The sequence below is a fragment of the Anas platyrhynchos genome, chromosome 18 (genome assembly GCF_047663525.1).
Source record: "Anas platyrhynchos isolate ZD024472 breed Pekin duck chromosome 18, IASCAAS_PekinDuck_T2T, whole genome shotgun sequence".
Lineage (NCBI taxonomy): Eukaryota > Metazoa > Chordata > Aves > Anseriformes > Anatidae > Anas > Anas platyrhynchos.
This window is the reverse complement of record NC_092604.1, coordinates 3,423,341-3,438,182: the sequence shown is the minus strand read 5'-3', so window position 1 is coordinate 3,438,182 and position 14,842 is coordinate 3,423,341. Positions and strand designations below refer to the sequence as shown.

General features: G+C 41.1%; 1 protein-coding gene across 36 annotated transcripts in view; it reads left to right on the top strand.

Annotated features, from left to right (window-relative positions):
• Positions 1–14,842, top strand: part of EXD3 (exonuclease 3'-5' domain containing 3) — a 296,729-nt gene that overhangs the window by 118,294 nt on the left and 163,593 nt on the right. For all 36 annotated transcript variants that reach the window (XM_072025484.1, XM_072025482.1, XM_072025481.1 and 33 more), the window contains 2 exons: positions 1,251–1,324; positions 4,056–4,094. In XM_072025484.1, coding sequence (XP_071881585.1) covers positions 1,251–1,324; positions 4,056–4,094 — 113 coding nt within the window. The remainder of the gene's footprint in view (positions 1–1,250; positions 1,325–4,055; positions 4,095–14,842) is intronic.

Genomic DNA, 14,842 nt, shown 5'->3' with positions numbered 1-14,842 from the left:
TTGAAGTCCATTTTGTTTTTATTTTGCTGTTCTTCCTTTGAACTCTTCAATTCATTGTCTGTCTTACCAAGTTAGCGTTCATCCTCATGTTTTCAAGTTGCTCTCTGTTGTTTATAATAAAATACAGAAAATGGATTCAAATTCAGTTTCATTCTCCATCAGAATAGAAAATGTCACTAGTTTCTTTTAAAATATTCCAGAGTATCTGTGTTTCTCTGTCTTGGCACTTTAATTCTGATTCCAGAGTCTGATATTCAAGGATCTTTCTTCATTTGATCTTTCCTCATTCTCTCCATTTGCAGTCCTCTGGGCATGCCACATGAGACAAGGAGAGTCCTGTGCTCTGAGGCCCTCTGAATCAGTAGCACTGGTTTCTCCTGGTGTCTGCTGAATGCAAGAGAGGCTGCAGGGAATTTTCACTTTACTGTTTTCTGTTACTGTTTCTGAATGTTGATCCTGCTTTTTCTGGCCACCAGCAAGATGGTTTTAGCCACTGAAACTCCAATGAAGGCTTTGGTTACATCTTTCCATGTGCATGCATACCAGCATTTTGCAAGAACTGACAGATACATATGCTAATCCTATTTAATCTATTTTATCTTCTACATTTATCTCTTGTTGCATTGGATTTCAAAACAAGGTGCTATGTAAAGATCTTGTTTTCTGCAGTTGTAATAAGGCATATCTAATGAAGATGGCAGGAATAAAAATAAAAACTGTTGCATGCTAGCTCAGCAAAACAATTGTCACCTCCCTTTTTGTATGGATATGGAGTCTCTTTCATGGATATATATTTTATTGGATAAACCATAGGCACAAGTGTAAATCCTGAGTAACATGTTCAAAACTACTTCAAAGGACTAACAGCACAACTTCCATTTAAATCAAAATTATTGCAGCCTTTAGAGACCGAGGGTGTATGAGGATGCAATGTAATTAAAGGTGTGAAGTCATTGACTGAAGGATATTGAACCAGCAAGTGGATTTTATAATTCAGGGGTGGTAGAACCAGAGATATCAGTAGCCAAGGATTAGCATTGGTAATCGTGGTTGAAAGTGTAAATAACAGTTTATAGTTTAGATAAGCTGACAATGTGTGTGTCTGTCCCTCATTGTTCTAAGTTTGATGGCATCCTGCCTTCCATTTACTGAGTTCAAACTTGGGGAAGGAAAAATGTAATGTCTAGACAGTAAAATTTAACGGAAGTTCAGCTATGTTGTATACTTAAATGTCATTTTCCTTCTTTTAGCTCTCTGCCCTAATGTCATAAATCAGCGGCACTTAAGAACTCTGAATTATCTCTTTTACAAGAGGTTTGTTGAGGTACGTTTCTTTATTATGTGGCATGGGTGTGAATGAGTTTTCTTATTTATTTTTGCATTTCGAATAACTGATATAATAGAGATATATTGATTTACATAAACAAGCTCTCTATATATTGGGTACACCACTGGATCTGTACTTTCTGTGACTGAATAATTTGTGTGTCCATTCGTATTCTAATGACTGGGTGTTACAGTTGCACAGAGCTGGATGCTTTTCCACTTCAGCATCTTTAGCAGCTATCTGGGACATGTACACTGGGATATACATAGGTCAGGGTGGAATCTCCATGTGTCCAGTTTCAGTCATCTCAAATAAATAGGGAGCATATCGGATAGAGATTTTTTTTTTTTATTACTATTATCACTATTATTATTTTTAAGATCTGAGTTATTTAAGCACTCTGCATTGCTGGGCTGTTTGTAGCCACTACTTTGACTTGGTATTGGTGGCCTGGCTGTGATAGTTATGCCACAACCTGCCACAGACGCTTTGTGTGCCAACAGCCCTGTTACTGATGAGCAAAATGGGAGTACTTTCAGCTCCTAAGCAAATCTCTGAACTAACTTTATTTTTGTCCAATTTCTTAGTCTTCTTTCCAAATACAGTAGTGCTTGTCCTGACACTGAGGGCTTGTGGAAATAGGAAGATGCCGTTATTTTTTTCTGTGGAGCAGGTTTCTAGGAGGCAGCTTGGAGTTTGACTTGGCAGTTCATTGCTGAATTACTTGACAATGCTTTCTCCTCCCCTCTCATGAATGTACTGAGCCAAGTCAATGCCCTTTGGATGTTCTTGAGCACACTGCAGTGGGAAGCACATTTCTCTTCTTGTTAACAAGGCAGTTGGTGCTTTTCTTGATTGTCTGGCATTCAGCGTCATCCTGTGCCTGAAGACAGATAGTTCCAGCTGAGAATAAGTTTTTGTTCTTCCTCTTCTGAAAAAAACAGCTTGCTTGCAGGTGTTGTATCCAGGTATATTAATTGGGCTGTGAAAGAGAGGGACCACAGGGTACTGAACAGCACAGAGAAATGTTCTCATTTCATGAATTTTGAATTACCAAGATGTATTTGCCAAACATTTTAATGGAGCAGTATTTCATCTGCAGTTCATAGAGAGCTTACTCCCTGTAGATACAAGAAGCTTTTAAACAAAGATTTCAGAAGCCCAGCAGGTTGTTCAGGTGTCCCTATATATGGTGCTATTAATCCAGTCTTCAGAGATTCAGTTTTCAGGAAATGAGATACCTCCTTCAACAGTTCCTGTTCTTTTGTTCAAAAGAGGATTTGTTTGATGTTTACTTTGGATGCAAAGATGGGGTTGAGTGGTAGTGATCTGATGACACCATTCTGGCACTGGCAGTTCTGCTTTCAGGACCTCCTGATCCACCAGTGAGGGCTCTGATCTGCCTTTCCAGCCTTCCAGATCCATTGACACAAGACCTGGGGAGGCTTGAGTGTTTCAGTGTCCTTCAGCTCAAGGCTTTAATGTTGGATGGCATCATTTTAGGGTGCTTTCACAGTGAGAGAGAAGAAAGCATTGCTCCAGGTGTATTTATTTAGTGGAGTGAAATGAATTCTTTATCTCATGTTCTGCTCTCCCTGGCCTTCCATTTCCTTTGTTTTGGAGTTTATGCATGGTTTAAAGTATCCAAGCTGGCCAGTTAATTCCATTAAGGTACATTTGGCAGCTGTTACTGGACACCATCCCTTCTTCTGAGAGCTCTTTGGTGTTCTGTGTTTACCATTCTCAGCTGTGTATGAGGCCTGGTCAAATGGCTACTTTATCTCAGTAGTATTTAGATTACATGCTTGTATATCTCTGAGATGTTTTCTCTGAGGCTCTTTTACTCCCTGTTTGCTTCTGTACCTTTCCATAAAAGTGGCACTGGTAGTCACTGTTACCTCTTCCAGAAGTGGGGGGTGAGACTCTGGCCTGGAAGGCTGATCGGTCTCTTGCAGCTTGCATTCTTGGCAGAGTGGAGAGTAGGTCCCATCCCAAGTTTCTCCCAAGGTTGGCTCTGAAATGCATTTGAATCAGAATATTAACTTATCAGTTTCCTTTCCCAGGCCTCATGATTCCAGAGGATTTTTCATGACTTGGCTGTGGAGAAGAGTTTGTCTTTATATATTCTAGAGCCTTGCGGATAATCCCTGAGATCATTTCCTTACTGGAGTCTATGGGGATAGCTCTCTGTTGGGCTAGCTGCTGTGGTGAACAGTCTGCAGACACATTGCAAGTCTCCTGAGGTGGAGGCAACAGCAGCGATCCACATGTTCCACCAGAGCATGGCCTATTTCAGCTTTGCTTAGCAATGTCTCTTTCATTGCAAAAGCACTACTCAAGCTTTGAGGCCTTCAGAAATTCTGCTGCACATTGCAGAATCTTGTTAATGTGATTTTTATTAGTTTTTTTTGCGAATGAGTCCCAGCTCCAGGTAACAAGGAGTGTTTGGGGGATCTAGGTGAGGATCTGTGTTGCCTGTGTACTTTGATTACATATGAATTTTTGTCTTGTGTGCTGTAGCCTAAACAAGTCCAAATTACTTGATCTAAGCTGTGTTTCTCTGCCATGCCCTCCCTGGTTGGTGACATAGGAGAATCACAGGTTTCCAGAGCATTCCAGTATGCATTCCTCAATCACAGTTGATGCAAGTGTCTAAGAACTTTTTCAGCTTGTTATATGTAACATTCTTCCTTATCTAAGGTGGCTGACAAGTAATTTGTCTTTTCAGAAAACCATGACTCAGGAGAATTGGACAGATCACGTTCAGGTGAGTATGGATTTTCTTTTCCCATTTTCTCAGGTTTTATTTGCTATGGAAATTATTTTTAGAATGTTCAAAATATACAACTGGATATTGGAGTCCAGCAATTACAATTTTGCACTTCCTCATAATTTTGTACTCATATAGCAAAATAGTCTGTACAGGAAAGAGCAAGAAAGAAAAAATGTTTTTGAATTCCTGTTATGTCTTTAAAAATGCTCTAGTTTAGCTCTAACATTTAGATGAGGTTATCAAGTACATTCTTGTACTTCCATGCACTGGTTTGTAAGTAAACCCTACAAGTATTGAGATTGCTTAATTACAAGGAGGAAAAAATGAAATTTTCTTCAGGCAGCTAACAAGTTGTATGAATAAAACTGGACAAATGTTAGATTTCCCCTACATGCTCCGCTGATAATTTTCAACAGGTTTATTATGTGACTGTTAGATACCATGACTTCTACAACTTGTACTGTAGGACATGAATAGTTTTAATGACACAGGAAGAAAGGAGCAGTATTTTTTTTCTTGGTGTATAAACAGCAGAGTTCAGGCAACTGTGTTTCAGCCTGATACTACAATAAATACATATGTGACAGTGAATTGTTAAGAAATTCCATGGTGACGTGCCATTAGTGACAATTTATATGCCCATAACATTCCCGTGGAATTGCAACTTTATGGTGAGTGTTGGCTCCTTTTCTATAACTCCCTTAGTTTGAATTCTGCAGCCATTAAGGATTTCTGACTGTCAGCAAATTCTGCCCATGAAAACCCATTTGATCAGTGTGGGCCTCTGAGTGGTGACAAGATAGTCCAATCGCTAATGATGAGATCTTGAGATCTTATGCAGTATCCGTGCACACTAGATATGGCTGCATTTTAAGCATGAGATGTTTCTTCTCTCTTCCATGAGGTGTAGAAGGAAAAAGGACAGTGCAAAAGCATGAAGACGTTTTTTTAAGACAGAGGTGGTTGATAAGATGTCCATCATCCCTTCATGGTAACTCTTAAATCTACTGAGCATATTCAGTGTTGAATATGCAGCTTCTATGTTTAGTTTATTGTACCCATGCGGAAGGCCAGACTTTGTGAAAAAAGAAGGGGCCTTGCCTCTCGATCTCAGTGATCTTATCCACTGTAGGAACTTTCAAGCTTTTTTGTGGGTTCCCTTTGATTATCACAGGCTTCGAGGCCAGCACAAGTGCAGGTATCTTGCAGGATCAAGACCTGAGATGGAATTGGCCACAATGGTGTAACAGACATCTCTGTCACAAGTGGCTGTACTTTGGTGTATGCAGTGAAGGGGTTTCTGCTAGCGCTGCGGTAGACAGTGGGAAAAAACTCCTAATTAACACACAATTGCAGATCATGTCAGTCACTTGTGGAGACATGAGGCTTGGGAATAGATACTCTCAGAAAAGTTTGGTGCCTAGTAAGAAAGCTCCCTTGTGAACTACACAGAGCTCAACTGGGTGATGGACTATGGCAGGAGGTTATCTTTGCTTTTTCAAACTATTGCAAACTTCATATTTTCCTGATTGCTTCCAGCTTATTCAGTTTTGATAGCTATGTAATTATCACACAGGTAGTGCTTAAACTTGCCTGCTATCAACCCTGACTCTTATTGCTGTCAGAGATTACTGTCTTTGGCACCACATTAAAGCAATCAGAATCTGTACCCATGCATCTGGAGGAAAACAAACTAATCATATGTTCAGATAGGCTTCTGCTTCACACTGCTAGCAGCATGGCTGCACTGAACAAAAGAAAAGTTACAAAGGAGGAATCTCTGGGCATGTGTTGCTTTTCAGTGCAAAAAACAAAGCTGACTTTATCTTTTTTTGGTAAAAAGATAAAGACTGGGCTTTACATGAGGGAAAGATTTGGCTTCTCGTTCCAATTTTCACCTATGACCTGTCACGTTTGACCAAAAAAAATATATGTATCTATTAGGTGGCACCTTGCAGAACTGGAGAGAGTGTTTGTGTTGTATGTCCCATTCATATTCTGGTTCAGCCTCACAGAGAGTTTCTATCTCCTAAACTCTGCCTGGCGACACAGCGTTAAAGATGCATTGCACTGAGTAGGAAGCAAAGGGTGGGATGCAGTGTGACCTCTGATCACCTGGGGGAATGGGAACCAAAACTCCTGAAAGACTGAACAAGCTCTCAATCAGTACTTTTCGATAAATACTTCAATTTTAAGTCAAAAGAGGGTGAAAGCTTACATGGGTTTAAAACTCATTTTTGTTTAATTCTGTGCTGCATCCATAACAAACAAACAAACAAAACCTTAAATTATGTAGGTATTAAGAGCGTGGTCAAAGTCCAGTCCCTCCTTGTTCAGTGGTGCTGGTCACATCACATTCAGTGTAGTGGACAATAGATATTTCTGGGTTAGTATTTCTTTTTGGTTTCCCAGAGGAGTACAAGTACAGAAATTTCCTGTTCCTGCCCAGTAGGACAAGCGAAACTGTGATTCTGATTGCTCCTACAAAAGGCAGAAGCTCTGTAGTTAATTGTGGGGCCAACAGAACCTGTTTTCAGCCCTGTAGCAAACTGTTTTTGCCCCCTCCTCCTTGCCAGCTCCCGTGCTGCACATCTGCTGGCCAGGCTGTGGCTGAGCAGGCAGCAATGGCAGCTGCGGGCAGGCAGAGGAGGCTGGAGGGAAAGCAAAGGGATCAAAACGTCCTCATACCCTAGGGAAAGTGCCCTCATCAACTGCCTGTTGGCAAGCCTGTCTAGCCCAGAAGGAGAGCTACATTTGTGCCTCTCCTCCAAGCATAGGTGCCTCGGGGGCAGGAGGGGAAGAGCACTCTTCCTGCACAGTGCCAGCTGTGTTGCTATTCATTAGCTTGCCTAACTGATTCTGTGAGCTGCATGGAAACACGCAGGGGAGAGAGTGCCTGTCTTCACAAGCAGAGGAGAAGGTGTGTAGGATATTGATGGTAGATATGCAGGGGAAAAACAGGCAGGGCATGAGCCAGCTGTCTGCTTTGCTATGTACTCACTGCTTCCATTTTTGCATACTTAATGTTTTTCATAGTCTTAATTAGCATAAAGATAGTAGAATTGGGTACAGCAACCACAGAACAGTCAACATCTTCCTGCCAGTGGCTGCAGAGAGCACTTGGCCAGCAGCACAAGGGGCTTTTTGAATGTTGATGCTTACCTGGAAATTCTGCAGGAAATTATCATTTTGAGACTAAAAAGCATGGAAGGCATTTTTCAATCATCTGCCAAGCTTTTAAAAAGCAAGCACACACAGATCAGTAACATGCATAGGAAGCATAGTAGAGAAGCAATCCTGATAGCAAATGTCGCATCTGACTGCTTTAGATGTCAGACAGCACCGGAGATACTCACGTGAGGTTGGCAGTACAACATGGGACCTGCTGGGGAGCACTCCCTTCTGAGTTGCGCCAGCCAGCTATGTTCTGGTTACCTGAAGTTTCCTGATTTAAAAAGGAAAGGGAGGGTCAGGTGCTTTGCTGCACCTCTTTTAGCACGCTGTGTTCTCATGGCTGTTTGTGGAGTGATCTTGCAATTGTGCCCTTCCAGTCTCAGCTTGGCTGATTAGTGCAAAAGTGCCCACGTGGAGTCACCCACACCCCTTCGGATCTGGTCTGTTCCACATTGCAGCTGTGCCTGTCTATGTGAGCAGCCGGCTGCTTGGGAAGCTCTGAGGCCCAGATGCCACCCACAGGTGACAGTCATATCTTGGCAAGGAAAGGCTGGGATAGCTGAGGTGTGTACGGAGGAATGATGGAATGTTATGGGTGTTTCTGAGCAGTTAGAGCTCAGAAAGCACAGGCATGCTTGGTGACTCTAACATCTGGAGTATTTTTGCAAGAAATATTTCAACTGCAGCAGAGCTAACCCGTTGGTACATTGTTTAAAAAGTTATTTCAAGGTATTTTGATCCAGGAACTATACTTGTGTTTGCGTGGACTTTGCTATGAAATTCCTTCTCCCATGGAGCAGAGCAGGGCGATGTAGAACAGCAAAATGACTCTTCTTCTTGGGGCAATAACCGGAATACAGTGTTGAGTAAGGTTAAAGTCAATTAGTGTTTTTAGGACTGTCAGCAGATAATTCCCTATTTTGCAAGATGTCTGGAACAGTGAAGTGGTGATACAGTGCTGCCACTTTTTCTGACCTTGAGCCAAATGGCCTTTTGTTGCTAGATCTGAAAGCTTCCTGTGCTAGTTTCTGTGCTCGTGTTTGCACAGGGTGAACTGTCCATGAGTTCCTCAGATGATAAATCCTAAACTATTCCAAAATTAATGCTCAGAAAAAGCGCTGGAGTTTGAAACAACATTACTTGTTTTTTGGGCATTCATTGTGAGCGGTGGTTCTCCATCCATCCATCCCTTTTGCCAGCTAATGGTTGGCAGCAATCTGCCCTTCACTTGGCATGTGTGACTTGAGAGAAGGGCAGGGGGATACAGCACCTAGAAAAGTGTCCCCTGTTTTGAAGCTATCCTGCCTACTCTGGTCTTGCATGAGAATGTAGCAGATGAGCTTTGCAGCCAGCTGTTTCCCGTGTTCAGCACTGGGAGAGGCTATAGCTAATCTCCTCTCCTTCACCAGCTGTGAAAATGAGATTACTTATTTATTTTAAAATTTCTTACCATGAAAATCAAACACTGTGAGCTCATAAGTCTCATTCTCTCGGTGACCAGGGGTGAGATGCTTGCTCATAATTCATAGCAAATATATAACCCAAGTCACACTAAAATTCTAGGGATGTTGTGCTACTTCAGAGAATATTCAGAGATCTACCAAACGGTAGACATAAAAGTGAGCTGCCCTCCCTTACATATAGTACATTTGAAAATGTTGGCAATTTGTCATCCATAGGTGTAAATTATCTTACACTACAGCAAGGAGTTGATGGAATCTTATTTATGTAACCAGTTAAATAAATGGCAAGCATCTAAATGGCAAACGTCCTCAATGACTGACGCCAGGATTCTAATGCACTGTGTCTGTATGGGACCATTTTGACCCCAGTTAAAATGTAACTACCTCTGGGATAAAATGTAATAGCTGTTGCGCTCAAGGAAGTGATTTTGAGTGGTATTTAAAGGGCAGAATTCAATTTTATTTTATTTTATTTTATTGAAGTTTTTGTGGACAGAACACCTGGCCAATAATCCTGCTCTGGGGTACCTTTAATAAGAACAAGAGGTCAAAAAGGTCGTGGTGCAAATATCAATATCTAGTGTCCTTCCCTAGAAGTCCTGTGTTGAGGAAAACTTTTAAATTGGCTCAAGATTGTTTTGAGTATGGCAACGTCCCTACAGTGTAAGTAACTTAATATGTATAGGGAATTAGGCAATCTAGTGCAATGCAAATGGGAATGATATTCAGGAGGTGATTAATAAACGACATGTCTTTCAGTGTAAGTCTGCCTGTCAAATTATCTTTCACTCTGAGTGGACTGTTTATTCAAAGATATAATGGATTTCATCACTCAAACATTAAATCTAGACCGGCTGTTTTCCTGGAAGGTAGAAACCAAAACTAGTTTAACCAGCCGTTGTGTGGTGTCCCTTGCTAGTATTTATGGCCTCTTTTTTTTAACAGGAAGTTAAAGCCAGTGGTGATTGGTTTTGTACCTTCTGGTCTCAAGAGTTGCAGGGAGGCATCATCAGCTGGAACAAATGTTCATGGCTCTGCCAGCACTGCTGCACAGCGTGCCTGAGCTGAGGAGCTGTCCCACAAGGGCTGGGCAGCACTGCTGTGCGGGTGTCTGTAATATGCTGGAGCTGCTGCTCACCTCTGATTATTTGGCCTGCAGTTAGTCTATTAAGCTAACTGCGAAAGAATTGTATTTATCTTTTCCACTGCTTTAAGCAGCTTCCCAACAGCTGCCACTTAAAACGGAGTTTTTTTTTTTCCTTTCTCTTTCCCTTTTGCAAAATGGATGGCATTTAGATCTGGACAAATGACAGATTTAAGATCTGGTATCTCTCTTGTGAAGGCAGAGTTAGGGAATTACTTTATATCAGTTGAGATTTGGCAGTGTCTCTTCCCCCATGCTGCTCCAATTGCTCCTTTCATTCCTCTTCCTGCGTTTTGTTTCCTGGAAAGGGACTGACCAGAAACTCAGTGGTGGTGGGAGTGTTTCCAGTCTCAGTCACGGCAACCTCTCTGCTTTTGCCCCATGCCTTTTTGTTTAGATTTACTATGATTGTCAGAGGTCTTTGGAGAGAACATACAGCCACAATGTGATGTAAAAGTATATTGCACCTAAGGGTATATTAAAGCATGAAGAAACTGGAAAATGAAAGTAGCAGGCAAAGTATAGATTTCCTTCTATTTTTCAGTTCAGTTTGTAAGTGGTGTCATATACTTAGATAGCTGAAACGACCTCAGAGTTGCAGAGCACCTAAGTTGCACGGTTACTGATAGGGTTGATGTAGAAAACAGGCACATCTGTGAATGTCTCCAGAAAAGCATAATGTAATTCTTCAGTCACATTCTGTTTTCTGGATAGAGAGCAGTAAAGTATGCATCTGTACTAAAGAAGTTAGCACCATTATTCTAAAAGAAATGGGAACTTCTCATTTAACAAACACAGCTGCCATGGGAGAAATACATGGGAAAAGCCAAACATGCTGTGTGTTCCATACCTTCCTATCTAAAGAAAAGTCTAGCAAAGGATAATATATACACTTAAATGTAAATACCTCAATGTACCTCCTGCACAGCTTAGATAGGATTGTTTTCTGTGAGAGCTGGTGTGCCTAATAATAATTATGGTAGCTTTATTTATAATCCAGCCATTTCTGAATAAATAAATAGTAGTGAAGCACAAACATACTAATGAATTCTGGTGGAATTTGACGTTATGTACAAATAAGCTAAGAAGAACTGCCACTTTTTCCATACCATCTATCAAAATGTCAAAACCTAGAAAAAATCAGTCACAAATTTCTCAATGGAAAATGTGTTTGTTCAATAACATTGGAAGATTAGCTCACATTTACTTAAGTAAGGATCTATAGGGCAAAGCTCTGGGAACTCAGCAGAAGCTTATGGGAGCTGGTTGTCCATCTTCTCCTTCACTGAGGTGCTAGAAAGTAATTCTTCTGAAAGCTCGGGACCTCAGTCTTTAAAAGTTATGTCCAAATAGCTTTTATCTGCACACATATTAAGTACTAAAGATTGAAAAAAAGAAATAGAACAGACTGGGGGGGAGAAAAATCCTTAAAATGTTTCAGTGTGTCAGAGATGCTTTCTGACCTCAAAACCCCTGCAACCAGACATGGCTAGCTTGATTCTAAGCAGTATAATAACATTTCTGTCACTAGCGTGCTTTCATTCAAAAGCACAGCTTCATCAGAAAGAGATTTGGTATGCTATAAAAAAGAGGGTAATTGGCTTATGGCTGTGGGTTGGAAGGTCACTATTAGATTAAAGAGTAAGACCACCAGCAAGCTGTTAGACTTAACTGATGTACCCTGTTGGTATGTTTAATTCAAACAAATGGGAGAAGTATTGCTTTTATGAATAATATAGGAAGTAGTGTCATTCAAAAATTTATGGGAACATGTGAGGCAACCAGGGTCTTTAAAAAGCTACATCAGGAGTTTTATATAGTAGTTTCGAGGATACCTATTCCTGACTCCAAACTGCATCAACTTAGTATGCTACAACAAAAAATGAGACCAGTCTTACTCTTCTAGAACTTAAACAAATCCTCTTGTTCTTTTTGGTCTAAGACAAAGGAATGATATCGAGTGTGCTAACATTGGCCTCTCCAGCAGAAATAGGCAAAGAAGAGGATGGGGGCATTGAGCTTTCTGCTTCCTGTGTTAGCACAGGAAGAGAGGATGTATTCAGTGCCTTTTTGAAAGTGGGAGGCAAGTATGTCATCACCAAGGCTCTGCACATATTTTATTTGCGAGTGGGACATGACTCTTACTTGCAGCTCTTTGACAGGGGACCTAGAAGTCTTGTCCTGTGGTAGTTTCTGCATGACTGGGGATGTGCAGATGAAAGGGGCTACATTTGCCCAGTTTTACTGAAGTTTTGTACGTTGTGTATTTTCACACACATGTACAGATCCACTCTTATATTCTTATCCAGCCAAGCAGTATAACTATCCAGTCATGCAATAATCATCCCAGATTATTTTAAAAACCCTGTAATCGATCAGTACCTGTCTGAGTGCTTCCATGGATAGATACTGCATTCTAAAGGCCTGTGCAAATCAGCTGTCTCTCACAAAGATGCTTGGGCTATTTGCAATTGATAGTTTGGCTGTATTATACTTCTAGGTGAGATTAGTTCACCAGCTCCCTGCCAAGAAGGGAACCACATAAACAGAGGATTGTTTAAAAAGAAAAAAAGTTCCTCTCAACAGAGAAGTCATGTAAATGGGAAGAAACAGGAAACTAATCTTCTCTTGTTCGCTTTGAAAGAATGCATATCTCTGAGGAATGTTGTAATTATGGATTTAGGAAATCAGTCCAATTTGCCAGGGTGTGAATTTCAGAGTTCATTCAGGCAAACCTCTCAAGCATTTATCTTTCAGAACAAAAAACACCAGGAGTTTAAATGTACCAAAAGAGATTAAAGGAGAGAAAAATCTACTGCTAAGCTTTTATTTTGGTAAAGATCCTGCAAAGGTACTTACTATTGCTTTGGCTGTGAACCAGTTGAGGTTCGTGAATGGTAAAATAGAAATAAGTAGTAACCTATGTTTTTCCTGTGGGCATCTATTTTTCATAGACTAATGATGGGAAGAGTGAGTGCTCCTGAGCAAGTATTTCCGTCATCAAGATTTTTGCTTGTTCACTTTGAAGACTTTCCTAAATAGAAACTGTCCCCTGCTGGGAATGTTGCATTAGCATGTTCTTAGAGAGAAAAGATTCAAAAACCAAGTTCCTAACTATTCTAAAGCAAGCCTGGGCTGGACCAGATTAGCCGAGTGAAATGAGGAAGAGGGCTAGGTGTGAATACAAGGCACAGCGAGGCTCAGGAGAATTAATGAAATAACCTACAGTGTGCATCATTGAGGTTTACAGCATGACCTGGAGAAGGGCTCTCTAAGGCTGGTCATAAGCCCTGATAAACCTGCTTAGAAACAGTAGAGCAGAGTTTAAGAAATTTGATGTGAGGGAAGCTCAGGGCTGGGTTAAAAAACAGCGAAGAAATTAGCTTCTTTCTTCTGTTCTTTGGCAACAAACCCTGGAGATTTTAAGTTAATTCCACTTCAGAGCTTACAGGCCTTTTAATTAAGGTAGTGATGGAGCCGACAACCTGGAGCTCTTTGATGACCAGTGTCTCATGTAGCTGTTTCCACAAGAAAAGTTGAGATCTGAGGGGAATTGCCAGGCATTAGCACCGTGTCCAGGCAGCATAACGATGCATCCTGGTATGGAAGGACCTCTACGGAAGCTGTTAAAAAACATCCTGAGCCAGGACAAAATAATGGGAGATTCCTGCTTTGTTGTTTGGTTTCATGGCTTGGAATTTGACCCGAGCAGGGAGATTGGAGTAGGAAGAGAAGGAGAAAAGTTTCCGAGGCTCTTTCCCTACCTGCAAATCCTTCCTTCTGATAAGTCTGCATCGACCATATGGAGCTGACACAGGCTGGCCCCAAGCAGTAAATCCTCCTGCCCCACTGGGGACCAAAAGTACTGGAATTCCAAATTTTTTAGGAAGGAAGATGGAGTTTATGAATAGTCATTATGTATTGTGACTGGGTATGGGAACATATAATTGAGTGATCGGTTAGGTTAATTGGTATACTGGTTTAGCTTGTTAGGGTTAATATTAGGGCTTTTGAAAACAAATGGGAAGGCGTCATGGTGATTTCAGTTCCTGTGCATCCTGACAGACTGATTAAGTGTAATACTTAATCAGTTCGTGTAACAGCAGCGGAGGAGACACAGCGACAGTGGTTTTGTTCCTGCAGGCTCTTCCTCTTTACATATCTGCAGCTCTTGCAGTCCTGTAGTGAAGCAGTGCTTTAGTTCTCTGTTCTTGTCCCCACAACACTGTAGTTCCCTGGCAGCATTCAGCTGTCACTGAAGACCCTTGCTGTGCTTTTCTAGCTGGAGTGACGGATCTTGTAGTGCACGTGGATGTCATACACTGCTGCTAAGTTGGATTTTGGAATAGTTACGTTTTGATAGTAATCCTTCAGGCAGACTCAGACTCTGCTAAGTCGAAGTTTAACAGAGTGTTTTATTTTCCTCATGCAAGATTTCAAGCTTCAAGACACAAAATGAAGTAAAGTTGTGTTATGGTGACATTAGTAGAAAGTTTATGAAAGTGCTTGGCAAGTGTATATAAATCTTCTTAGGCTTGAGGGAGCAGAGAAATTTTGGGTCCTAAGACCAGGCTCAGTGAACTTAGTAGCAGTGTAGGTCACCTGATGTGCAGTATATGGTGGCAGCCCTCGCTTTCTTTAACTGGAGAGCACAATTGGCCATTTGCCACAGTGACACCTTGTTTGTGCATGTGTGACAAAATGACAAAAGGCAGATAGATAAATGCTACTTCAAAATACACTGGGAAGATAAGGGTTGCCAGTTTGTCTTCAGTGCACTGTTATTAGCCTTAGACAAAGCATCTACTATGATAAGTAACATATTACTTTGTGCTCTGAAAGAGTTTGGCCAATTTCCCCATCCTCATTCATTTTCAGTCTTGCCAAGTGCTGGAATCTTCCCAGAAAATATCTGCCATAATGGGATCTAGAGGTGTGAGAAAACTGGAAGCATATCAAAA